This window comes from Anomaloglossus baeobatrachus, chromosome 1 (assembly GCF_048569485.1).
Source record: "Anomaloglossus baeobatrachus isolate aAnoBae1 chromosome 1, aAnoBae1.hap1, whole genome shotgun sequence".
NCBI classification, from domain to species: domain Eukaryota; kingdom Metazoa; phylum Chordata; class Amphibia; order Anura; family Aromobatidae; genus Anomaloglossus; species Anomaloglossus baeobatrachus.
The window spans coordinates 819,801,312-819,827,661 of NC_134353.1; the positions used below are offsets into that span (position 1 = coordinate 819,801,312).

At 46.5% G+C, this 26,350-nt stretch overlaps 1 protein-coding gene across 1 annotated transcript in view; it reads right to left on the bottom strand.

The window, feature by feature from the left end:
* Positions 1 to 26,350, bottom strand: part of ARSK (arylsulfatase family member K) — a 284,607-nt gene that overhangs the window by 88,257 nt on the left and 170,000 nt on the right. The window contains exon 7 of the mRNA XM_075325083.1: positions 18,808 to 19,035. Coding sequence (XP_075181198.1) covers positions 18,808 to 19,035 — 228 coding nt within the window. The remainder of the gene's footprint in view (positions 1 to 18,807; positions 19,036 to 26,350) is intronic.

Below are 26,350 nucleotides of genomic sequence, written 5' to 3' on the forward strand. Positions count from 1 at the left end.
ACGCTGCAGACCATGAAGCATGGTGGAGCAAGTATCATGATATCGCATGTTTCTCTTACTATGGTGGCGGGCCTATTTACCACATACTAGGGATCATGGACCAGTTTACATATATCAAAATACTTGAAGAAGTCATGTTGCCTTACGCAGAAGAAGAAATGCCCTTGAAATGGGTGTTTCAACAAGACAAGGATCCTAAACACACCAGTAAACTAGCAAAATCTTGGTTTCAGTCCAACAAAATTGAGGTTATGGAGTGGCCAGCCCAATCCCTGGACCTTAATCTAATGGAACACTTGAGGGGTAACATAAAAAATGCCGTTTCTGAGGCAAAGCCAACAAATGCAAATAAATTGTGGGATGTAGTCAAAGCATCCTGGGCTGGAATAAGAGTTGACAGGTGCCAGAAGTTGGTTGACTCTATGCAACATAGATGTGAAGCAGTTGTAAAAAAACTGTGGTTATACAACTAAATATTAGGTTACTGATTCACAGGAATGCTAAATCATAAATAAAGAGGACAGATTTTGAGTATGTAAAGACAAATTGAGTTAAAAGAAAAAGGTTTTGGTACCGTGTTAGCCAGCTGAAAAATGATTGATTTCTCTCAGTGAGAGGAACAAAATTAAAATTTTGTAGTTGTGATACCTTTTAATGGCTAACTAAAATAAAAATAAAATATGATGTTATTAAGCAAGCTTTCGAGACATCTCAGGTCTCTTCCTCAGGCATGGTATGACAAAATATCTGAAGAAACACAAATATATACACAAAACAGGGCAGAGCGATGGATAGTAAAAGGACATTTAAATATACAAACACTGAGCTTGTAAATTCAGAAGGATTCACTTTCCAAGCTCAGTGTTTGTTTATTTAAATGTCCTTCTACTATGCATCCCTCCGCCCTGTTTTGTGTATATATCTGTGTTTCTTCGGATATTTTGTCATACTATGCCTGAAGAAGAGACCTGAGATGTCTTGAAAGCTTGCTTTATAACATCATATTTTATTTTTATTTTAGTTAGCCATTAAAAGGTATCACAACTACAAAATTTTAATTTTGTTCCTCTCACTGAGAGCAATCAATCATAAGACAAATTGAGACACTGATATTTTTTTGAACAGCCCAATGTTCATTTTTTTTATATTTTCTGTAAAGTAGTTAAAATTATATACATTTCTCTGCATGTTTTGATGTAGAAAACAGTGTGCAATGTTCCCAATGCATAGAAATAAAAACTATTGGAAAGATTTTGGGCTTAACTCATATTTTTGTACACACTGCTATTATTTTGAACACAACTGTACACCCATACAGTCCTCACAAGGGAACATGGAGCTGGACTATTGTGACTTGTAAGGAAAACAATGTATTATCACATGTAATCAGAAAATGCCTATTTCTGTAAACTGCAAATGAAGCGTTCATAAAGTATTGTGCCTACTGTCTGATGTACATCATTCTCATCAAGTTAATGTTAAGTAAAGACAAGTTTATTTTTGAACTTTAGTCTCCCTCAGTTCGTTCTACTCCATCTGGTCCTGACCTGCTATGTCCAATGGTAGCATGATGTCAGCAGAAGCGTATCGCCCAGGTAAAACTAAAAGCACATACACCGGATATTGGATCAAACTTTGACAAAGCGATCTGACGTCTGAGCGGCCCCATGAAATAATATTGATCAGAGTGCGATCCAATGTTTTGTCGGATCGCACTGGGACTGAAAATGCGTCTGTCTGCCCTTGCCCTCAAAAGCAGCTGAGTTATAAATTGTGTTCTATTATATTGTCATACGTGTGTCAGAATACCTCTCTGTCAGTGTGACCCCACTTATCTTAATAAGCTACAACTAATGTCACTAACCATAAAAGACTTATGTGGGTGAATCTTCTCCATATAATGCTATCACTTTTATCTTGTTCCACAAGCTCTCAATCTTGCCACATTTTGACTTAATGCTTCAGAGTCACAAAATGAAGCATCATTCATACAGTAAATCTCTGCCTTTGTGTGTTCTTTGAGTGCTGCTGTAAATTGCCCATGTTGTAGAGCTGGGATCCTTTATAATGCATCTGTACTTCATGTCTTCAACTGAAGTGCCATTCCTGCTCTGCTCACCTCCACATCAAGAGAAGAGCTGTATATATAGCTGTAGAAGATAATTAAAGGGGTTTCCATAACTTTTCACCTGTAACCTTTTTCAGCCCTCTAAGCTTTCACTTTGAAAACTGATTTTTTTACTAAATGCATCTCTTTACGTTTTCTGCACCATTCTCACAAAGCAGGTAGAGGTCGTGCAATCCCGGTTGCCTGTTTTGCTCTGCCTCATTGTGATGTTCCATCCAATAGTTTCTCCTTCTAGTCTCCAGCCATGGTTGTAATGTTACAATTAACTCAGTCAAGAAGGAGGACATCTCAAAGGGATACACATGTGTGGACTTCCACTGCACTATCTCAAATGACGTCACTATGCATCCATAGCATGGAGCATCACAGAAAGACAAGGTTGACAAGCAGGAACACGTGACTGCAGCCTGCACAACTGCACAACCATGTTCTGGTTGCTGTTTCTCTCATGAATCACACTCTGGGTATCTTCAGGCACTTTATTCCATGTGGTAATTTCCGTCCTCCATCCTGTCAACCGTACCACTGAGTTCCAACTGCACACAAACAAGTAGTGAGACCCCAAGAGACCATACAGCATACAACATATTGCTACATCCTTTCTCTTTTAACTGGAGGATCAATGAAAAATATTAAACACAACGGTTAACCTGACCAAGTTAGAGAAAAAAGTATAATAAATACCATTGGATATAATCCTTGAGGTGCGCAGGCTTTCTGATCTTTCTGCTCGCCCTAGTAACAAAATAAGTGTCACTATCTACCTCTGGCAGTTCTTCTGATTCTGGTAATATGCCTTGTGATATTGTCTGGCTCTGGTTAGCATCCTCTCCCTGATGGTCAGCAGTTACTGTTGATACTTGGCTTGAACTTGCTGCCTCGTTGTATATTAACCCCATAACGACTGCCTAACGTCTCAAGACGTCGGAAAAACAGGGTACTTGTTCTGTACCGACACTTTGAGACGTCATGCCAAAAAAAGCCTGTAGCGCCCCCCAGCGACGGAAAATTTCCGGGGTTTCAGCTATCGGGGGTAGCTGAGACCCTGGAGATCATGATTCAGGCCGTTTTTTCTGGTCCCCGCTCACGTGATCACCGGTATACACCGTATACCGATGATCACGTTACAGTAAATGACAGCGCCGGTAAAAAATGATTTATCTCCCATTTGGCATGATCAAACATGTCAGCTGGAAGATAAATCTCCTCCCCGGTCCCCTTCGGTCCCCCGGTGTCGCCAAAGTGCCCCCCCGACCCCCTCACCCCCTCCATAATCCAAGATGGCGACGCGCACACCGGCGCGCACAGTAGCGCACCGCCCGCATTCATCTAGCTCCTCTGATTTCTGTCGCATGTGCCAAGACACATTCGACAGAAAACTGCTCCCCAGGCCCTGCCAGGTCACCCCCTATTCCCCCCGGTGTCCTCCGGTGACCCCCGTACCTGTCGCAGCGCTGATCCCCCGCGGCCCCCTCCTCCTTCACAGTGCACGCTGGTCATATGTGCAGAGCACGGCTGACAGCCAGCTTCCTGCTCTCAGAAACGCTGGCTGCTGTTCACACCCTGCAGCTGTGACCCGGGGAGAGTGGGTGCAATGTCATTGCACCCACACTCCTCACATGGAGGGTCTGTACCCCTAGAAAATGGGGGACATGTTCCCTGAGCGTGCCACCCATATTCTAGAAGGTCCAGAATCGTTGTGGGACCTCCAAAATGGATTACAGCAGACCCGATTTTTTTTTTTTCTCTTTTCAATAAATTGGTGAAAGAAGGAATGTTTTGGGGAGTGTTTTTTCAAATAAATTTTTTTTTTTGTTGTCATTTTTTTTTTTATTACTGTCAATTAGTTATGTCGGGTATCTGATAGACGCCATGACATAACTAACTGCTGGGCTTGATGCCAGGTGACATTACACATCTGGTATCAACCCCATTTATTACCCCATTTGCCGCCGCACCAGGGCAACGGGATGAGTTGGGGCGAAGCACCAGGATTGGCGCATCTAATAGATGCGCCACTTCTGGGGTGGCTGCGGCCTGCTATTTTTAGGTTGAGAAGAGTTCAATAACCATGGCTCTTCCCACCCTGAGAATACCAGACCCCAGCTGTAAGCTTCACCTTGGCTGGTGATCTAATTTGGGGGGACCCCACGATTGTTTGTTTTTAAAAAAAAAAAACAGCCTGGGGAGCCCTCCAAATTGATCACCAGCCAAGGTGAAGCTGTCAGCTGTGGTTTGCAGGCTACAGCTGTCTGCTTTACCCTTGCTGGCTATCAAAAATAGGGAGACCCCACGTCGTTTATTTTAATTATTATTTTTTTGGGGAGCTAAATACTAGGATAGGCATCCTTTAGTGCCACATGAAAGGCACTATAGGGCGCCAGCTTAGAATATGCAGGGGGTGGGACGTTATATTTGTTTGACTTCTATCCATTCATCCATTGTAGCATTTTACGCTGTGTGCCCACAATCAGGGTTTGCAGCGTTTTGAGCGCAGAGTGTTTTCCCTGCATCCATAATGCTGCGTTGTGCAGTAGAAGCACAGTGGAAGGATTTTTAGAAATCCCATGCACACTGGGCTTCTTTTCTCCGCAGCATAAACCGACCTGTGGTGCAGCTTCCCGAGCCTCAGCATGTCAATTTATGCTGCGCAGACAAGAGTGTTCTCTGCAGGTAGAATAGAGCTAAAGTTCACAGCAGCCTGAATCCAAATCGTGGGCATGAGCTGCTGCGTTCTCCCATGGACAACACTGACATCTCTGCAGGAAGGCTTATATTGTGTACTAGTCGCCGTGTCTCTGGATAATGGCCACATAGCCTAAAAGTGAGAAATTTGTTGCTACAGCAACATTTTTGTGAAGTACCTGTGGATTCAAAATGCTTACTATACTCCTGAATAAAATCCTTGAGGGGTCCAGTTTCCAAAATGGGGTCACTTATAGGGGGTTTCTGCTGTACAGGTACCAAAGGGGCCCTGCTAATGTGACATGGTGCCCGCAATTTATTTAAACTTTTCCAAAATTCAAATGGTGCTCCTTCCATTCCAAGCCCTCCCATTTATCCAAACAGAGGTTTTTGGCCACATGTGGGGTATCCCTGCGCTCATAAGACATTGGATAACAACCTGTGGGGTCCAATTTTTGTTGTTGCCTCTTGAAAAACTAAGAAATGTGAGGCTAAATCAACATCTATATGAAAAAAAATGAATATTTCCAATATGGCGACCTAAGCTTATCAATTTCTGTGAAGTACTCATGGATTCAAACTGCTCACTATACACCTAGATAAAAGCCTTGAGGTGTTTTGTTTCCAGAATGGGGTCACTTGTGGGGGACCTCCACTGTTTAGGCACCTTAGGGGCTTTCCAAATGCAACATAGAGTCCGCTAATGATTCCAGCCAATTGTGCAGTCAAATGGCGCTCCTTCCCTTCCGATCCCTGCTGTGCACCTTAACAGTTGATTTCCATCACACATAAGGTATCAGCATACTCTGGAGAAATTGCACAATAAATTTTATGCTGATTTTTTTTTTTTTTTTTTCCTTTTACACTTGTAAAGAAAAAAGCTACCTGGTTGAAAATTCTGTGAAGCACCTGGGGGTTCAGGGTACTCAACAAACATCTAAATAAATTCTTTGAGAGGCCTAGTTTCCAAAATGGGGTCACTTGGGGGGGTTTCTGCTGTTTAGGTACCTTAGGGGACCTCCAAATGCGACATGGTGCCCGCAATCTATTACAGCCAAATTTCCTTTCCAAAACTCAAATATTGCTCCTTCCGTTCCAAGCCCTCCCATTTGTCCAAACAAAGGTTTCAGACCACATGTGAGGTATCACCACGCTCATAAGAAAGTGGGTAACAAACGTTGAGGTAAAATTTTTGGAATTACCTCTTGAAAAAGTGAGAAAATTGATGCTAAAGCAAACTTTTGAGAAAATTATTAAAATTTACAATATGACAACGTAACGTTAACAAAATCTGTGAAGTACCTGTGGGTCCAAAATGCTCACTATACCCCTAGATAGAAGCCTTTAAGGGTCTAGTTTCCAAAATGGAATCACTTGTGAGGGGTTTATTCTGTTTAGGTACCTTAGCGGACCTGTAAATCCAACATGGTGCCCGCAATCTATTTCAGCCAAATTTGCTTTCCAAAATTCAAATATTGCTCCTTCTGTTCGAGCCCTCCCATTTGTCCAAACAGAGGTTTCTGACCACATATGGGGTATCGGCGCGTTCATAAGAAAGTGGGTAACAAGTTTTGGGGTCCATTTTGTTGTGTTATTTCTTCTAAAAGTGAATAAATTTGGGTTAGAGCAACATTTTTAGCTAAAATTAAATTTTTGCTTTTTTTCATTCCACATTGCTTTTGCTCATGTGAAGCACCTGAAGGGTAAATAAACTTCTTGAATGTGGTTTAGAGTACTTTGGGGGGTGCAGTTTTTAGAATAGTGTCACTTTTGGGTATTTTCTTTTATCTAGGCCTATCAAAGTCACTTCAAATATGATGTGGTCCCTAAAAAAATGGTTTTGTAAATTTTGATGTAAAAATGAGAAATCGCTGATAAACTTTGAACTCTTATAACTTCCTAACAAAAAAAAAATTGTTTCCAAAATCACGCTGATGGCAAGTGGACATGTGGGAAATGTTATTTATTAACTATTTTGTGTCACAGAACTCTCTGGTTTAACGGTATAAAAATTCAAAAGTTGAAAATTGCTAAATTTTTCAAAATTTTTGCCAAAATTCAATTTTTTTCATAAATAAACGCAAAAAATATTGTCCTAAATTTGGTACTAACATGAAGTCCAACATGTGACGAAAAAACAATCTCAGAATTACTGGGATCCGTTGAAGCGTTCCAGAGTTATAATTTCATGAAGTGACACTGGTCAAAATTGCAAAATTTGGTCTGGTCATTAAGGTGAAAATTAGCTCCGTCACTAAGGGGTTAAGTGTCTGGATACTGTTCAAAAGGCAATGAATTATCTCGTTCTTGCATTTTCCTCAGAGATCTCAGATTTCTCCTTAGGCTTCTTCTGTCATCTTGTACAATTGCGTAGGACTGAGGTCCTAGTTTCTAGACAACCTTTGCCTTTTGCCAGTGTTTGTCATATTTGCTGCTTGGCCGCAGCCGTATCTTGTCATTCCTCTGGAGATCCAGCAGATCCTTTGCAGATTTATTGAAACAGAAAGCTTTTCTATCTTAATTTTTCTTTAGTTTAGCTTTGATGTTTCCCACCAACTCTGGCTTTAACAGATGACTAGCGGTTGGTAAGAGAGGAATAGCCCGGACTGCTGCCCCAAAGGGGCTCAAGGGAGGGCAGCATGACTAGGAGGGATGCCAGGCCATAGGGTTAATAAGGGGTTAATGGTGAAAGTTAGTTTGAGCGGGAAATCGGGGGGTGGAACTAAGGGGCAGTTAGGATTAGAGGTCAGTGTGATTGGTCAGGGGGTGGTGCTGCTGGGGGGTCGTATATAGGTCAGGTCAGAGGGTGGGTGGGCATTCCTACCTGGACAGTGACCGGAATCGTTCCCGCCCGCCCGCCCTGATGGTGGATTCAACATCAATGAAGAAGAGGAGGAAGATCGTACTTTGTCGCAGTGGTGGAAAGGAGGGGGTGTCTGAAGGTGGGGGTTTGCACAGAGGAGAGGACGGAACCCAGTGCCGGAGCGGGTTACCTCTAGCGGTGCAATTGTTTGGTGAAACGGGTCCTTGCTGGGTTGAGTCTCAGCGGGACATGGTGTGGGCAACATCTGGCCTGGGCTCTCGAGTCGGTGTGTTGCGGCTGAGGGTCAGGAGGTGGGCTGATGTTGCAAGGAACAGTTTGGTTAACCTTCAGGTACCCCCCCCCCCCTCCTTTTTTCGGGTGTTCTTCAATGAAGACTTGTATTGTTATATGGCTTGTGTTTTGTTATTAATAAATGGGGCTGCTGTGGCCTTTATATCCAATGTCACGCAGTGTTTTGTGTTTATTTTAGATAAGAACCCTGGTGGGTAGGGGGGTGTTGGGTGTAAGATAAGGCCTTTAGTCAGACATTCCGGAGTCATGTCTTTGTACGACTACTCATGAGCCTGTGTGCCGGACTGCTGTCTATGCCTTGGGTTGGTATGTTTCTATGATCCAGTATAGACAGATATACATAAGTACCTGCCGGTTTTGCTTTTTGCATGAGTCTTTTGGCTGTTTTTGCTGCAGACTCGGCTTTTCCTTTACTCTGAGGATTTCTTGGCGAAGACGTCTGGTGTACAAATTCCCATATCTGGCTGAAGGTTTTGAACTCTTCCGAAGTAAACTGAGCAGCATTGTCAGAGAACACTATATCTGGAATGCCACACCTAGCAAAATGGACCTTAAGTTTTTTAATCACTGATCTCTCCCTTGCGTCTTGTAACACATCAACCTCCCAGACGTTAGACAAATAGTCCACTGTAATCAGGTATTCTTTGTCATGCCATGTGAACACGTCTGTTCCAATTTTTGACTATGGCCTCTGGAATTTCATGACGTTGCAATGTCTCCCTTTGTTGCTTATCAATGCAGGATGCACATGTTTCACATTGTGCTACATAATTTTTAATGTGGTCATTCATTCCTGGCCAATAAATAGATTCTTGTTCTTGCCGTAGACATCGTTCCTGCCTAAGTGAGAAGTGCAGTGTTTCCAGTATGTCTCTTCTGAGAACTTCTGCTATAACAGCTCTGTCTCACTTAGGCCTAAAACACACTTCCGCATAAAAAACGTACGTGTCTCAAGTTCTGTTTTTCGTGTCCGTGTTCCGTATTTTAGGGGCGTTTCTCCGGTACTTATGGCATCCGTGTGATGGCGTATGCGAGCCGTGTGTACGTGTGGGATGTCCGTATTATCATAAAATACGCACGTGTGCTGTCCGTGTGCGGTCCGTTTTTTAAGAACCGTATTTTACCACAAATAACCTTGTTATCCCATCATGATGTGCTGCAGTTGTGTTTAATTGGACAATTAACTTCCCAATTTAGTTTTTATGTTTAAAAACCCTGTGAAAACAAGGCTTTTGGGCTCTTTATCACATCATACACACTCCAACATGTCACTCTCCAATGAAGCAACCATGTATTTGCTGTGGTTGATATCTAGGAGATTCGGGGTTAGGCGACATATGATTGAAGAAGAGCCACCACTGGAGAGAAGGATGTGGATTCACCCCCTTGTGAAGCTCAGGAAAACTCATGGGCATTTTAATATTCTGTATGCCGAAATGCGGAAATTTCCTGCAAAATTCCAAGCCTACTGCCTTCTCACCATCTCAAACCATCTGGTTTGGTTTGGGATGTAAGTTCGTGACGCCACCCACGGGTTGTGGTGAATAGATGGACACCACCGCTGCCGTTAACTAGGCCTCCCGGGGACGGTGTTGCGCAGCTTGGTGTTGACCCCTCCGTGGGTAGGGCAGCGATGATCCCGGGGGGCCCGAGGGAGGTGCCGAGGCATGGGAGCGGGTGCGTGCTGGGTGCTGATGCTGTGAACTTGACTTCTCTCTCTCCGCACTACAACTCGACTCAGTTTTCCCGTCTTCAGGCCTGTGAACTCCTCGGTGGGCGGAGCCAACCACCTAGCTCCGCCCCCCTGGTGTGGATATCAAACCTGGAGTGTAGTGACAAGGGTTTCTAGGTTGGCTGCTGTCACCTGGTCGGGGAGGGGGGCTGATGTGTATGTGACTACCTGGGACGATCTGACTAGTCCAGGGCGTGACATTCCCCCTTGGTTTAATGCAGACTGTCTGCGGGCTGCCCGTCCATCACCGGTTTATTTTGTTTCTGAAAAATAGAAAAACGGGAACACAGTATGTTGTGAATGTCAGTTATGCTTTGGCTGCTGGGAGGCTCCCTCTTGTGGCCAGGAATGGTTTGGACATAGACCAGGTGTGTTGAGCAATGGGCGTTTCCATTGCTAACTCTCTGCTTATTTAAATCCTGGTCTGATAGCAGGCTATGCCGGATGTCAGTTGTTCTTAGTTCACCAGCCTGCTTCATTCTGCTCCACACCACATCTACCCCAGATAAGTGCTTTTCTCTTTATTTGTTGTTTGATTCTTTTACTCTTATCTGAGTTTGTCATTTGCTGTCGTTGTTTTCAGTTTATTTGCATGCAGGGATTTTCCCTCTCCCTCTTGCTTAGCTGGAAACTCCCTGCAGTTTTGTTTGGAGTATAGCTCCTATAAGTCTATGTGTTTGTGGCTTTTGGAATTTGTAATGATTCTTGTTTTCTGTTCATTGGTATGACAAGAGCGCCTGGTATAGGACGGAGTGCAGATCGTGCAATCTGAGGGCCTTTTTGTACTATCAGGAATTTGGAATTTTGCAGAGTTTTTTTCTCTGGCCACCATCAGCCCCTTTCCTGTCCTTTCCTGTTTTAGTCAGTGGGGGCCTTACCTTTTGCTAATCCTATCATCTATCTGTGTATTGTGTTTTCCTATATCACCGCAGTCTTTGAATGTGGGGGGCTTGCTATTCTTTGTCTATTTTCTGAGGCAGAGAGTTATTCATCTTTCCTTCCTTTAGGATAGCTCGTTTTCCGGCTGGGTTCGTGGTGCACAGGATGTTAGTTCACCCCTCGGCTACTTCTAGTGTTGATGGTTAGTAAGGGGATGGCGGCCAGATTAGTTGCCAATGCTCTTGTCACCTTTTACCAATGAATTATGGTGGTCTTCCATGGTTCCGGATCATAACAACAGTACAAGTATACTAACAGTTGTACAAACTTTCAAATTTTTAGCTTTTCAGATCTTCCCTTACGGGAGGCACATACCAGAACGTTGCAAAACAGTAAAACATTTTTATTGTTACGGGAAACGGGTCCGGGTCCTTCAGTCACCCACCCGAACAACCTGTACCTTGATGCTGCCCCTAAGAAGTGAGCAGCACCTCTTTTCCCCAGTCCAGGAACGGGCCCAGGTGTTTGCCAATGGGACGGGTGCAGGTTTCACAATTGCCTGTCTTGTCAGAGGCCCCATGTCCAGGGGACGAGAATGGCCACCGGTTGTAGTGGTGGCGGCCCTCGGCCAACTGTTTCCCGCAGGCCCATCCTCCAGTCTGCCTCTCTGGAGGCTGTGAAACCGGAAGGCCGATTAAGGGAATGTATTATTTACAAACCCAAAAGTTTTTGGGTGGCCTGCAAGTTCTCAGCCTTGTCTCTAGAAACGGGGCAAAACAAAGTCCCAACGGGGGGACGGGCAGTAGGGTCCCAACGGGGACTGTGTCACTTTGGCAGCCGGGTTCCGCTGCCTTTAATCTTGGTCTTCATCCTCCTCATACTCAGCCTCAATGGTCACTCCAAGGCTGTACGGCGGGGGAGGGGACTGGGGCCACTCCAGGGCAGTGCGACCCTCTCTCAGGCGGACATCCAGGGCAAACCAGCCCCTCTCCCTACAATGCCGGGCATACTGGGCCAAGTCGCTGGGTAGCAAGCAGGTCACGATCCAGGTGACCATAGGGTAAGTGCGGGTTTACATCTCTGCTGGAGAAGAACACTTTGGCCTTGAGGCCGGGCTCATAAATGAACCCTCATCCGCGGTCACGGTCGAACCTCCGGACCTGGCCCTGTTACTTTTGGCCTCGTACCTGGTAGGTGGCACTCCTCAAATTGTCCTTTTCCTGGATCGTGCGGGCGAGGATCTCCGCTTTTCTCCTCTCGCAGGCCACGATCTCCCGGCCCGTCTGGTTTGGCCGCCGCTCCCAATACGGGGCATCTGCATGCCCGGGGTCAGTACGGGTGGGGGTCTGGCCCAGCTGGAGTTCCCCAGTGGCGGCCACGACCGTCACCCTCTGGGGGGAACCCGCTGCGTCACGGCCGGCCCTGCTGCCTTGCAGCGGCCTCCCCTCGGGACCTCAGCCGAGGCCCTAGACACGGGAACGGCCTGCCTCACCTTCGGGGCCTTCTTTCGGGTAACGCTCTCCCCCTCGGCCAGGCGGACTGCCGGGGCAGGAGCCTCTCTGGGCGTCGCCTTCACCGGGACTGGCAGGATCACCTCCGGGACGGGCACCTTCCATGGTAACGGGGTTGGTGCGGGCCGGGTATACGGCCGTCCGCGAGCTGCGTCCACAGGTGGGTCCTCATGGGCAGTTAGGACGGGTTCCACCGCCAGTGTCGGGGGCGGCGGACCGAGCGGGAGGGCAGCCGCAGCTAGAACGGGCCGTGGAGGAGGTGACAGGGGAAGAGGGGGCAGACCGGGTCCCTCAGCTGCAGCGACCGGTCCCTCCAGGACATAGGGGCGTGGGTCGCCCACCCGCTCCTCCAAATTCGCCTCCATCTCGCGTGCCCGCACAGCCGAAGCTAGCTTCCCCATCTCGGTTGCCCACTACTCCATTAAGTACCTCACCTGTACTTGTAGGCGGCAGCACATAAGAGTCATCCGGGCTTCTACCCACGCCACTGTTCCGGGCGCGGGCTCCGGGGATTCGGGCTTCTCAGACGGGGCGGACATGTTGCACTCTCGGGATCCAGGAACACAACAGGTGGCAGAGTCCTGATGTCCCTGCCTTTTTATCTCCTCAGTCACATGAGGCTGAATCTCCACCTGCCCCCCCTTGGTCTTTTCCGAGCACTCTCCTTGCTCTCAGCACCGCTCTGGGGCGGGGTTTCACTTTTCACGCCCTTTCTTTTCAGAGAAGATGGCTCGGGCGGGAACTTTTCGCGCCCAAGATGGCGGATTCTGCAATTTTTCAGCGGGACGCCGCTAACAACTATTTCCAGGCACACTTCCACAAGTAAGTGGATGGTTCTATCCTGTTCGTGACGCCAGAGGAGTCGATATTTACCGCCCCGTGGGCTCGGCTGCGACCGTCGAGCCGCTCGGATCCGTGCTCGTACAGTGGGTGGTGGCTCGAGCCTCTCACGGACCCGGGGGTCACGTTGCTCTGCAAGGGAGTTGGCGCTACACGCAGGGACTTGACGGGGAGTTCCACGTCCGGGGCCGCGGTGGTTTGGTTTGGGATGTAAGTTTGCTGTGCGCGGCCCGAAGGCACTGGTGTACTCACTATGACACAAGACACCGGAGTCTCTGGTAAACCAAACGGGGTGATGAACGGGGCCCGCAGCCGGCTGCAGCTTCTCCCACAATAGGTTGGTGATTTCCGCCTTTCTCCTGCACCTCTTTGTATGAATGTTTGACTCCTATGCCTAAGCAACGGTAGTCCGCTCCCCGACTTGTATATGCCGTAGGAGCGCGTTTGCCCACAGACGCTGGCCCTTTGGGTCTCTATGCCTTGGCGGTGGCTTTACCCTGTATGGTTGGGCTGTTGTCTTCTAACGGGTCTTGTGTGGGATAGGTCCTAAAGTCCAGTCCGCAATCAGTTGATTTGACTCGGCCCTGTCGGTTCAGGGCTTTGTACTGGGTCTGAGTACCCCTCCTGGTGCTCCGGTTTCCAATCGGTTCCCCGGTTCGGTACCAGCGGGCCACCGCCCGACCCCGGTCCTTATGGTTCCACCGGCTGTAATCCCAGCTCCTGCAGATGGCCACCACCGTCTGCCTCCTTGTCAAAGGTGACTGGGCTCCAACCCAGCCACCGGAGAAGTCTGTTGGCAGGCCTGGACACAGGTCTGCCCTTGAACTTGACTTCTCTCTCTCCGCACTACAACTCGACTCTCTGTTTTCCCGCCTCCAGGCCTGTGAACTCCTCGGTGGGCGGAGCCAACCACCTGGCTCCGCCCCCCTGGTGTGGACATCAAACCTGGAGGGTGGGGACAAGGGATTCTATGTTGACTGCTGTCACCTGGTCGGGGAGGGGGGTGATGTGTGTGTGTGACTACCTGGGACGACCTGACTAGTCCAGGGCGTCACACAACCCAGACCCGTGGATCTAATGCCCATCATCTGTGAAACAATTCAGAGCTAATGTTCAGAGCCACGTAGCTAATGCCCATCATGCATGATACAACCCAGAGCTATGTATCTAATCCCATATATGATACAACCCAAAACCACGTATCTAATGCCAATTTTGTGCGGTATAGCCTACAGAGAGATGTATCCAATCTCTGCATGTGATACACTGTGTATCCAATCTCAGAATTTATTACTACTCTGCTTCCATAGAAGTGGACTGAGCGAGGCATCACACATTACACCACTGCTCCCATAGAAGTACAGTAGATTGAGCAGTGTCACACATTACACCACTGCTCCCCTAGAGGTGGACGGAGTGGGGCCACACGTATCTAATCCCATCTTGTGTGATACACTCCGCTGAGCCCTGTATCTGTGAAGCCGTGTCGCCCCAGGGATCCTGCTCCTTTTAGGGGATGCCACAGGGCTTCTTCTATATGGCAACAGCTATGTAGGTTTTTATATGTGTCGTGACGCCACTCACGGTTTGCGGTCAGGGATATGGGTGACCGGTATTGCCAATTTAACGAGCGTCTGGGGCTGATGGAGTCTGCAGTCAGATGGTGTGGCCTCCCGTGAGTGAGGCTGGCCCCAGGGGCTCGGGTGTGTAGCACAACAGGTCCCAGAATAATTCAGTCTCAGTCCAGAAAGTCTTTCAACCGATCTTTACTCACTTTTGCTGTTACTGTGAGGTAACCCGGGCGTTGCTGTGATTCACCAGGTAAAAACCAGGAGCTCCTTCAGGCCGGTCTGAGGGTAACCATTAACTCGCCTTTCCTAGCACTCTTTTGTTCAGATAACCCCTGACATGAAGTACCGTGTGGTCTATCAAGGGAGTCGCTACTCGCTACTGCCTTTTCTCCCTTTTTGGACCGTTTGCCGGCAGCATGGACAAGGTGAGATGACTTCAAGCTCTATCCCCTTATGGGTCCCTGCATTGCTACTGAAGCTCGGACTCTGTGTGGTTGGTGAGGTACTTGTAGTTACCCTCACCGGCAGGTTTAGCAGATCAGTAAATCGAAGTCTACTCTAGGGACCTGTACCCCGTGCGTGCCTAGTCACCGGTAGTCCTCGTACTTGACTGACTCTCTCAGCATCTTTCTGATTGACTGACTGGTAACCGTTCTCCCCCACCAATGGCTACTCCACGTGCAGTGTCTGACTAGTGGCCACGCGCGTCCCCCCTAGCAACTCCCGCTCTCACCACTACCAGACTGGCTCGCTCCACTTCTTTCCTGACAGCCTCTGCACTTTAACTCCCAGCCACTCCGCTACACCCCTCGAAATTCATAAGAATTGAAGAATAGTCCCCTCTAGTGACTGCCCAAGGGTCCCATCTACTGGTGTGGGAGAACTGGTTGCTGTGTGTCTGTGAGTACACACCTCTTTCCGGCCTTTAGAACTACCTGGAAGCACTGTCCCAGCATGGGTGCAGTACTCAGTGGTGCCTGACCAGGTCAGGGGCGCCACATATCTAATGTCTTCATATGTGATACACTACACTAATCTTTGTACCTAACTCCAGCATGTGATAGGAAGTCTGCATATGTAATCACAACATGTGATACATTACACATATCAAACCCCAGGATATGATTCGGTTAGCAGCACCAATTGACAGTTCTCGGTGACACTTTCCAAGTGTCAATATCACTTTGCAGTCACCAACAAAATAGATCCATTCTGTAATCCAAAACTTCAACCTCCCTTATTCTTTTTCAAACACACAGTCGGGGAGTAGAGGCGTGACATCACACATGTGTCGCCCACCGCTGCAGCGGTTGCCGCAGGGTGGCTCCACTTGATTACCGCTGACAACAGGTATGTCTAGTTATTTACATCTGAGTCGTGACGCCACTCTCGGTTTGCGGTCAGGGTTATAGGTGACCGCCAATGCAGTTTAACGAGCGTCTGGGGCTGATGGAATCTGCATTCAGATGGGTGGCCTCCCGAGAGTGAGGCTGGCCCCAGGGGCTCGGGTGTGTGTGTGGAACCACAGGTCGCAGAATAACTCAGTCTCAGTCCAAAGTGTCTTTCAACTTGTTTACTCACTGCTGTTTCTATTGTTGTGAGGTAACCCGGGCAATGCTGAGATGAACCAGGTGGAACCAGGTATCCTGCAGGCTGGTCTAAGGGTAACTGTTAACTCGCTTTCCTAGCACTTCTTGTTTCGGATAGCCCCTGACTTGAAGTACCGTGGGACTCATCCAGGGAAGTCGCTACTGCCTTTTCTCCCCTTTTTGGCCTGTTTGCTGGCAGCGTGGACCAAGGAAGATGGCTCCCGGCTCGATCCTCCTTATGGGCCCCCTCGTTGCTGCTGATGCTCGGACTCTGTTTTGGTTGGTGTGGGGCTTGTGGTCCCCACACCGGCAGGTTTAGTAGGTAGTTAAACTTGAGCATACTTCGGGAACCTGTTTCCCCTGCGTGCCTAGCTACCAGGAGTCTCCGTACACGACCAGCTGACTTCCTCAGTATCTTTCTGACCAACTGGCTCCTTCACCGTCTTTCTGTCCAACTACTGGTAACCATTCTCCCCGCCAATGGCTACTACACGGTCAGGGTCTGACTAGCGTGTCGGCGCCCCTCGCTCTCCCTGCGACCACACTCTGCGCTCTCCACTATCAGACTGACTAACTCCCAGCTTCCAGCTTCTCTACCTCACCACTAGCTAAGATGTGGCGGCCACGCCCCCTCTTGGGTCTGCCCAAGGGTCTCCTCTAAGGTGTGTGTGACCTGGTTGCTATGTGTCTGTGCATACTAACCCTATTTCAGCCTTTGGATTACCTGAAGGTACTGACCCAGCATGGGTGCAGTACTCAGTGGCGCCTGACCAGGTCAGGGGCGCCACACACACATGGAGCAGATCCTGCCCGCTTCTATTGCAGTCTTAAAGGGAACCTGTCAGCTGATTCATGCTGCCCAAGCCGTGGCCAGCATGCATCAGCCACTAGCTGTATGATCACAGCCATGCATGTTTAACACTGAAAAGCTGTGGCATACCAGAGAACAACACACCACACTATTGACTGATCGTACAGACGGGTTCCCAGTGGCTCCACCCTGCCTGCTGACAGTGACTGATAAGTCACAGCCTATAGGAGCAAATAGACAAAAACTTGCCAGTCACTGTCAGCAGGTGGGGAGAAATTGCCAGAGACCCATCTTTACTGCTAATCAATAGCACTGCTTGGTCCCTGGCAGCTATTAAAAGTGTGTTTCTCTCTGTTAGGCCTGTTTCCCACGTCAATGAAAAACAGAATTTTTTTCAGTGACGTGTAAAAAAACGCATATGTCCCTCCATGTGCCGTGATTCAAGGCACACATGTGTTGTCTATGTGCAATCCGTGATACGTGATCCGTACTCCATAATTGCACATGGTGATAAACCCACCTGCCCCCGTTCCTGCTGTCCGTGGTGCTGAAGTCTCTGGCTCTGCTGCATTCGGCTGCCACTGTCTCTCACCTCTGCAGCTACTTCCGGGTCGGCTCTGGCTGCATACATGAATATGCATGCCATAATGAGCCAGCCAGGAAGAAGCAGAGAGCAGCTGCTGAACACAGCGTTGCTGGAGACCGGTGAGTTGAAAATGCTTTTTATCTTCAATGTACGTTTTTTTCTGGTACGTGTTTCATGGACCACACCATAGTGTGGTCTGTGGGACATCAGTGATGCCAAAAAAACGGACATGTCTCCGTGCGGCAACCACGGACACACGTGTACTTTGCATGGAGACAAGGTCAGTTAAAAATCACTGATGTGTGCGCAGACCCATTGATTATAATGGGTCTGCGTATGTCCGTGATTCTGGTACGTATTAAAAATAATACATACGTATCAGAATCACCGACGTGTAAAATAGACCTTAGGCAGCAGCATTACAGCGTTAAACATACCTGGCTTAGTTACAAGTGAAAAGGTTTTGGTACCGTGTTAGCCAGTTGAAAAATTATTGAATGTTCTCAGTGAGAGGAACAAAATTATAATTTGTGATACCTTTTAATGGCTAACTAAAATAAAATAAAGTGATGTTACAAAGCAAGCGAGGGACCTGAGATGTCTCGAAAGCTTGCTTTGTAACATCACTTTATTTTATTTTAGTTAGCCATTAAAAGGTATCACAAGATTATAATTTTGTTCCTCTCACTGAGAACATTCAATAACATACCTGGCTGTGATACTATAGCCTGTAGCTGATACATGCTGTTCACGGAATGCGCAGCACGTATCAGCTGACAAGTTCCCTTTAATGCACGCAAGCAATACACTAGTTTTCAAGGGGAATTTCAGCAGCTACTCCAACTACTGTTTAAAGTTGAAACAAATCAAAACTTTTTAAATAATTTTTCACATTTTGTATCATTAAAAAACCTTTTTTTTTAAAATATGAATACATGTATATTTTTTACAATTTTTTTTACTTTTTTTTTATTACACCATCCCTTTGTAGAGAAAAGCTTTGCTTTAACCTCCTCGCCTCCTCCCACCTCTCTCAGTAATGACTGACATACACTTTGTACCTGCTGGTATACACAGCAGTTGTATATCGTTGGTTAGGGGGGCGGTTGGATGCAGAGGCTAAGGAAGCACTCTTGTGAATACAGCTGACTCATAACTAACGTGCATGAATTAAGGGTATGAAAAAAACTGTTTTAGTATGAGCAATGTCTGAGCAATCAATCCTCTCCCCTTTGTTTTTCATGTTTCTAGATAATGAAGAGAACATAAACCAACCACACTAGCTGCGATCAGTAACTAATGTATATCAAATATTAGTATCAAAACAGATTACAAAGAATATCCGGCGCTATCATCTTACCAAACAGCTGTGGAGGAATTGAATCACCATCTGAGTATGCGATGTACTTCCAGCCATCTTCGCGCAGCATGTAGGTTGAAGCATTTGCATCAGAACCATGAAATTGACTCAGAGCCCAGTTTGGATGTAAGTCGGACGCTGAAAATATATCATTTTTTGATCCTGCATATGATAATGGCAACAGAGAGAAGCCACTTAACTTCTGAGGTATGGATACTCCAGCGATCTCTAAAGAAGAATGAATAAAAATTAAAGCAGAAATATTAGAAGTAATGATAAGCGGCACTGCTTATTACTAAATAGAGCATCAGGGTGCTTGGGTACTCCCAGAGCTCAGCCGAGTATCACGGGTGATCGGATATTTCGTCCGGGAACCAACAACCACAAAGCACTGGTTTGTTTCACTGCAGAATGTGTGTAAGCCCCCCAGAGAGAGCTACTCGCAGTCTCTGAATGGCTCTACCAGGGGATAAAACAACATTCTCGGACATAGTGTGAAAAAAACCCCCCAAAAAACTGCCCTCCCTTCTTCTGGAAATACTCTGTTTAAGGCTGGCTGTATGTGGGCGAAGACCCGAACAGGCCAAACATTGACTTTCCATAATGTTGTTACTCACATCGAGCTTGACTGAGCGTCCGACCAGCTTGAATCAAGGAATGAGCATTTCAGTGCTCGCCCATCTCGAATAAGGGGTACTTCACACACAGCGAGATCGCTACTGAGATCGCTGCTGAGTCACGTTTTTTGTGACCTCATTAGCGATCTCGCTGTGTGTGACACTGAGCAGCGATCTGGTCCCTGCTGTGAGATCGCTGCTCGTTTCACACAGCACTGGTTCGTTTTTTTATTGTTGCTCTCTCGCTGATAAGCACACATCGCTGTGTGTGACAGCGAGAGAGCAACAATCCTGAATGTAAAGGGAGCAGGAGCCGGCGTCTGACAGCCTGCGGTAAGCTGTAACCAAGGTAAACATCGGGTAACCAAGGTGGTTACCCGATATTTACCTTCGTTACCAGCCTCCGCAGCTCTCACGCTGCCAGTGCCGGCTCCTGCTCCCTGCACACGCTAAGTTAAGCGGTGTGAGCTGGTAACTAAGGTAAACATCGGGTAACCATACCCGATGTTTACCTTAGTTACCAGTGTCCGCAGCTTCCAGACGCCGGCTCCGTGCAAGCGCAGCGTTGCTTGCACGTCGCTGCTGGCTGGGGGCTGGTCACTGGTCGCTGGTGAGATCTGCCTGTTTGACAGCTCACCAGCGACCATGTAGCGATGCAGCAGTGATCCTGACCAGGTCAGATCGCTGGTCGGATCGCTGCTGTATCGCTAAAGTGTGAAGGTACCCTTAGTAGTAAAAAAAAAGTTAAAAGGAACTTGTCACCTTGGACAAAGCTATTTACCTGCAGATATAGGTTTAATCTGTAGATAAATAGCGTTACAATGCCGTCTGACCGTCATACATAAAGTGCAGCTACCAGGAGAAAATGAACTTATTTCCTCTTGGGAGCTTACAATCTGTAATCATAGGCGGGCATGGAGCTGCTACAATCACCACTCATTGCTCACCATACTGAGCGGCGGATGTAAGCAAGCACCAGCACTTTGATTGACACCCTTCTCTACAGCACATCAGTACAGAGCGAGCTGTCAATCAAAATACTGAGATATGCTTAAAGCCTCCACTTACAGCGGTGCTCTGAGCAGTGACTGTAGCAGCACCATGCGCACGACAGTGCCACATGCTTAAAAACTGCCCCATGCCATAATGTTCCCACATCCGAACTTCACTGTTGATATGGTGTTTGGGGGGTGATATGCAGTGCCTTTTGGCTTCCAAACATAGTATGTGTTATGGCATCCAAAAATTCAATTTTGGTCTCATCTGATCACACTATATTCTCTCAGTATAGTGACTGGCTTGTCTAAATGTTGTTGCGAAAACCTTAAATGCACTTGAACATGCTTTTTGTTGAGCAATGGAGCCTTGAATGGTGAGCGTACATATGGAGGACATGGAGGTTGAATGCATTAATAATTGTTGTTTTTTTAAACAATTGTACCTATAGATTTCAGGTCTTTATGTAGCTCTCCACAGGCGGCTCTTGGACAATTTTCGGATAATTCTTTTCACTTCTGTGTCTTGTTGGGGCCAATTTATGGTGAAATTATATTTTTTACACTTCCGGATCATGGCCCCAACAGTGCTCACTGTAACGTTCAGTGGTTTAGAAATTCTCCTGTAACTATTGCCATCAGTATTTTTTGCAACAATAAGGCTATGTGCCCACGTGTGTGCGCTCTGCACCGAAGCGTAATGTCACTGCATGTCCGCTTCAGAGCGCAGCTGAAAAGCGCCGTTCTGAAACTTTGCCGACTGCAGAATTCGTGCGCTCTGGATGCTGCCTCTCCCTATAGACAGAATGGAGACAGCATGCAAAGCGCACGAAAGAAGTGACATGTTGCTTTTTAGAACGCAGCGATTTGGCAGCATGCAAATTGCTGCGTTCTAAAACGCCACATGGGCATGGATTATGCACAATCTTCATAGATTGTGCTGGGGACGCAGATCGCAGCGTAACTGCATGCAATACGCACACGTCGGCACATAGCAAAGGCTACTTTACACGCTACGATATCGGTCCCGATATCGCTAGCGTGGGTACCCGCCCCCATCTGTTGTGCGACACGGGCAAATCGCTGCCCGTGCCGCACAACATCGCGCAGACCCATCACACATACTTACCTGTCCGGCGACGTCGCTGTGACCGGCGAACCGCCTCCTTTCTAAGGGGGCGGTCCGTGCGGTGTCACAGTGACGTCACTGAGCGGCCGCCTAATAGAAGCGGAGGGGCGGAGATGAGTGGCCGGAACATCCCGCCCACCTCCTTCCTTCCTCATAGCGGCCGGGAGGCAGGTAAGAAGCGGTTCCTCATTCCTGCGGCGTCACACATAGCGATGTGTGCTGCCACAGGAGCGACGAACTACATCGTTACTGCTGCAGTAACGATAATCGAGAATGGACCCCCATGTCACCGATGAGTGATTTTGCACGTTTTTGCAACGATGCAAAATCGCTCATCGGTGTCACACGCAGCAACATCGCTAATGCGGCCGGATGTGCGTCACAAATTCTGTGACCCCAACGACTCTGCATTAGCGATGTCGCAGCGTGTAAAGCACCCTTAAGGCTGCAAAGGTCTTGAGACAGTTCACTGGTTTTAACCATCTTGAAATGTTTTTTTGTGTGGCACCTGGGGAAGGAGAGACTTTCAAAGGCCATCAGTTGAACCAACTCATATTATATTTCACTAAGTGTCAGGATTGCTTTCTAATTACTGAAAGATTTCAGCTGATGTCATGACTTTCCATGGATTTTTGCACCTCTCTTTCTTCATATGTTCAATACTTTTTTCCCTGTGTCATTTCTCATTCCTACACAAAATTTGTAGACCACTATGGTTTGATTTCTTTGCCTGCGTGGATTGGATGAGTTGCTACCGACATCGGGTGAGAAATTCATGTCAATCATTTTTTAAAAAAATATTTCCTTAGAAAATTACGATGTGGTAAATACTTATTTCACCCGCTGTGTATATATACAGTTGAAACCAGATTTTTTTACATACACCATCTAAAAAGACACATCTGCAGGTTTTTCTCACTATCTGACATAAATAGAATAAACGTTTCCTGTTTTACGTCAATTAGGAACCAGAATTATTTATATTTGACAAATGCCAAAATAATGAAGAGAGAGAATGTTTTAAGGCATTTTTATTACTTTCTGCAAAGTCAAAAATTTACATACACTACAGTACTATGCCTTTAAACAATATGAGACAGCCCATATGATGATGTTATGTTCATGTCTTTGGAAGCTTCTGATAAGTTTATTGGCAAGATCTGAGTTAATTAGAGACACACCTGTGGATGTATTTTAATGCACACCTGAAACACACTGCTTCTTTGTGTAGCATCATGGGAAAGTAAAAAGAATTCAGCTAAAATCTCAGGAATAGAATTGTGGAGTTGCACAAGACTGGTTCATCCTTGGGTGCAATTTCCAGATACTTGAAGGTGCCTTGTTCATCTGTACAAACAATTATACGCAAATACAAACAAGATGGGAATGTCCGGCCATCATACCGCTCAGGAATGAGACGGATTCTGTGTACCAGAGATGAACGTGCTTTGGTCAGACATGTGCATATCAACCCAAGAACAAAAGCAAAACACCTTGTGAAGATGGAGGCAGAATATGGAAAGATTGTGTCATTATCCACAGTGAAACGAGTACAGTATCAATATGGGCTGAAAGGCCACTCTGCCAGGAAGAAGTGTGGCGCCCCTGAGGCTCTGGTCGCCACAGGGTACTGCACTCCACAGGGTGTAGTGCTGGTCATGGATCCAGGGGAGGTCAGTGCCGGTTTCATCATACACAACCACATACACACATGGGTTGCCCCTTCCCCAGTGGGGGGTTGCCAACAGTGTGGCATTTACAGGATGCCATCACAACAGGGGCCCCAATCCACTAGCTTAGGACCTGGGTAGGGGGAGGAGCAGCCACCAGGGGGAGTTAGGAGTCACACACAGTTTTTACAGGAGTACTCCAGCAGGAGTGACAGCAAGCAGACGTCTATTCCGGTAGCTCCTGTGGGACATAGGAGTTTAAAGGTCGCTGTGGAGATACCGTGTTAATTCTCCCGGGTTCAGCGCAGTTCAGGGTGCAGCACCCTAGGGTCGTGTAATTCCACGTTGCATCAGCAAATGCTGCCATATGGAGAGGCTCCATGCTTCTTTGACTACACAAGTTTCCAGAGCCAAATGGCACCTAGGATTCCAGGGCCTAGATCACGGTCAGACTCAAGGAGATCCACGCTACCGGCATAGGGTACAGTACTCTACCTAGTACGTAAGGGACTCTAAGTGCTTCAAGCCACAGGGACCCGCAATAAAAGCACAGTGAGGATGGGACCACAGACTACCGCACCAGTTTTGACCTTCCATGGATCCGGGATTGACCAGAGCCCATCACGGCAGGGACCAGTACTACTGGGCTGGCGACTGAAGCTGTGAGTAAACTACACCTTGAACCTGCAGAGACTGTGTCGTCTTGTCCTTACCGGCATCGCCACCCAAAACTTAGGCGCTACCGCCATTATCTCACCTCATCATCCACCCAGCGCCCGTTCCACCTGTGGGGAGCGATACCATCCCGGCTACCATAACACCTGCCTCGGCCAGGAATTCTGCAGCGGCGGCTACTCCTTGACCACATACCACAGGTGATGTCACGACAAACTTTCCGTAATACCCCGCTGTCTCCACCATTTATTATACACCTTGGGGCGACGGAACCGGGCAAGGCCACCCGTAACATCGCTTGACCCGACCCAAAACGGCCCAGCAACGAATAGGTTAACCACCTGCCCTGTGGGGCGCTACAGAAGCCATTACTCCAAAAGAAACATAAAGCCAAATTAATGTTTGCAAATGCACACAGGAACAAAGATTTTAATTTTTGGAGACATGTCCTGTGGTTTGACAAAACTAAAATTGGACTGTTTGGTCATAATGACCATCATTACGTTTGGAAGAAAAAGGGAGAAGCTTTGAAGCATAAGAACAGGATTCCAACTGTGAAACAAGGGGGTGGCAGCATCATGTTGTGGGGTTGTTTTGCTGCAGGAGGGACTGGTGCACTACACAAAATAGATGGCATCATGAGGAAAGAAGACTATGTGACAATATGTTAAGCAATATCTCAAGACATCAGCCAGGACCTTAAAACTTGGTTGGAAATGGGTCAATGACCTGAATCATACTGCCAAACTGATTACAAAGTGGCTTAAGGATAACAAAGTCAATGTTTTGGAGTGGCCATCACAAAACCCTGATCTCAATCCTATTGAAAATGTATGGGCAAAGCTGAAAAGGCAGCTGTGAGCAACGAGACCAACAAACATGGCTCAGTTACACCAGTTCTGTCAGGAGGAATAGGCCAAAATTCCTACCAGCTATTGTGAGAAGCTTGTGGGAGGATATCCAAAACGTTTCCCCTAAGTCATACATTTTAAGGGCAATGGTACCAAATACTATTGAAATGTATATAAACTTTTGACTATGCAAAAAGTAATAAAATGCCTTAAAACATTCTCTCTCTCATTATTCTGGCATTTGGCAAATACAAATAATTTTGGTAATCCTAATTGACCTAAAATGGTAAAATGGTAAAGATATTATATATATATATATATATATATATATATATATATATATATATATATATATATATATATATATATATATATACATATACATACATACATACGGTATGGTGTGTATATATAATATATAATGTGTGTGCATATAACGTCCCCTGAAGAAGTGGGAAACGCACGTCGGGACTAAGGACGGCACAACCACACTGAATTCTGCACAGGTTAGTAAAAGCTGCGCTTCACTACAATTCTACCCAGGTTAACCAACCTCGCCAGGAATTACTGAATTCACAGTGCTACTTTAAGCATTGGGGAGGCATTAGGAGCAGTATTAAGTACATGGGTATATCCAGAAGGAGGTGAAAATTACCAATTTCAATGACAGAGGCATGATAAATGCCAATAATTAGTTAGTGCAGCTATATAACTTATAACAGTGGTATAGGAGCCAGTCCAGTGTGAAAATAATATTGTGACCCTGTTGTGCACATGTATTTCAATGGAAAATGATTTTAATATTTTGAAATTAATAAAATAATTATATTGAGGAAATGCACCATCCCAAGTCTCTATTTTGTGGTATTCATATAAAATACATGTGTTTGTATAAGATGTAAGTATATTGCTCAAAAAAATAAAGGGAACACAAACAACAAAATGGTTAATAAGTGTGGCTGTATACTGTGTGCATTTAATTAATATAAACATATGTACGTGTCTATTTCCGAACAAGGTTTATAGATAAACAATGCCATATTCTAAAACACTGGCACATCTTGCTGCCTAGTGAAGACCTAGCTTTTCAGGCAGTAAAACACTATTCTGCCAGAAAAAAAGTAGTAAGATAAGTGGGGGTCTGACTATTGGGACCTTCAACAATTGCCAGAACAGCAACTTGTGTCCACAATTTGAATAGAGGAACAGTGAACGTGCATAATATTATTCTATTTATTCACTGTAGGACAACGAGAGAAAATCAAGTAGAGAGCTTAGCGATTTCTGGCAGTCCCATATACAAATAGTGGAGTATGTGCACTGATTTTCTATTTAATTTGTGGACTGAAGTCCCTTGTTCTGGCGACCATTTTCAGTTTTTTTCCTACCAGAAAACCCTTAAAAATATCTTGGTATAAATAAAGAAGTGAAAAGTATGCATACTGCAAATCAATCCCAGGGACTTCGCTTTCCCTGACACTGCTGGGGGTGTTGGAGGTTTCCGTCTCTTGGGTAGAAATATTTTTTGAAGCTTTGTGGCATTTGATTGGCATCATGAGGAATATATTGTGCTTTACTGTGGAGTCTGGTTGGACGCACTAAGGAG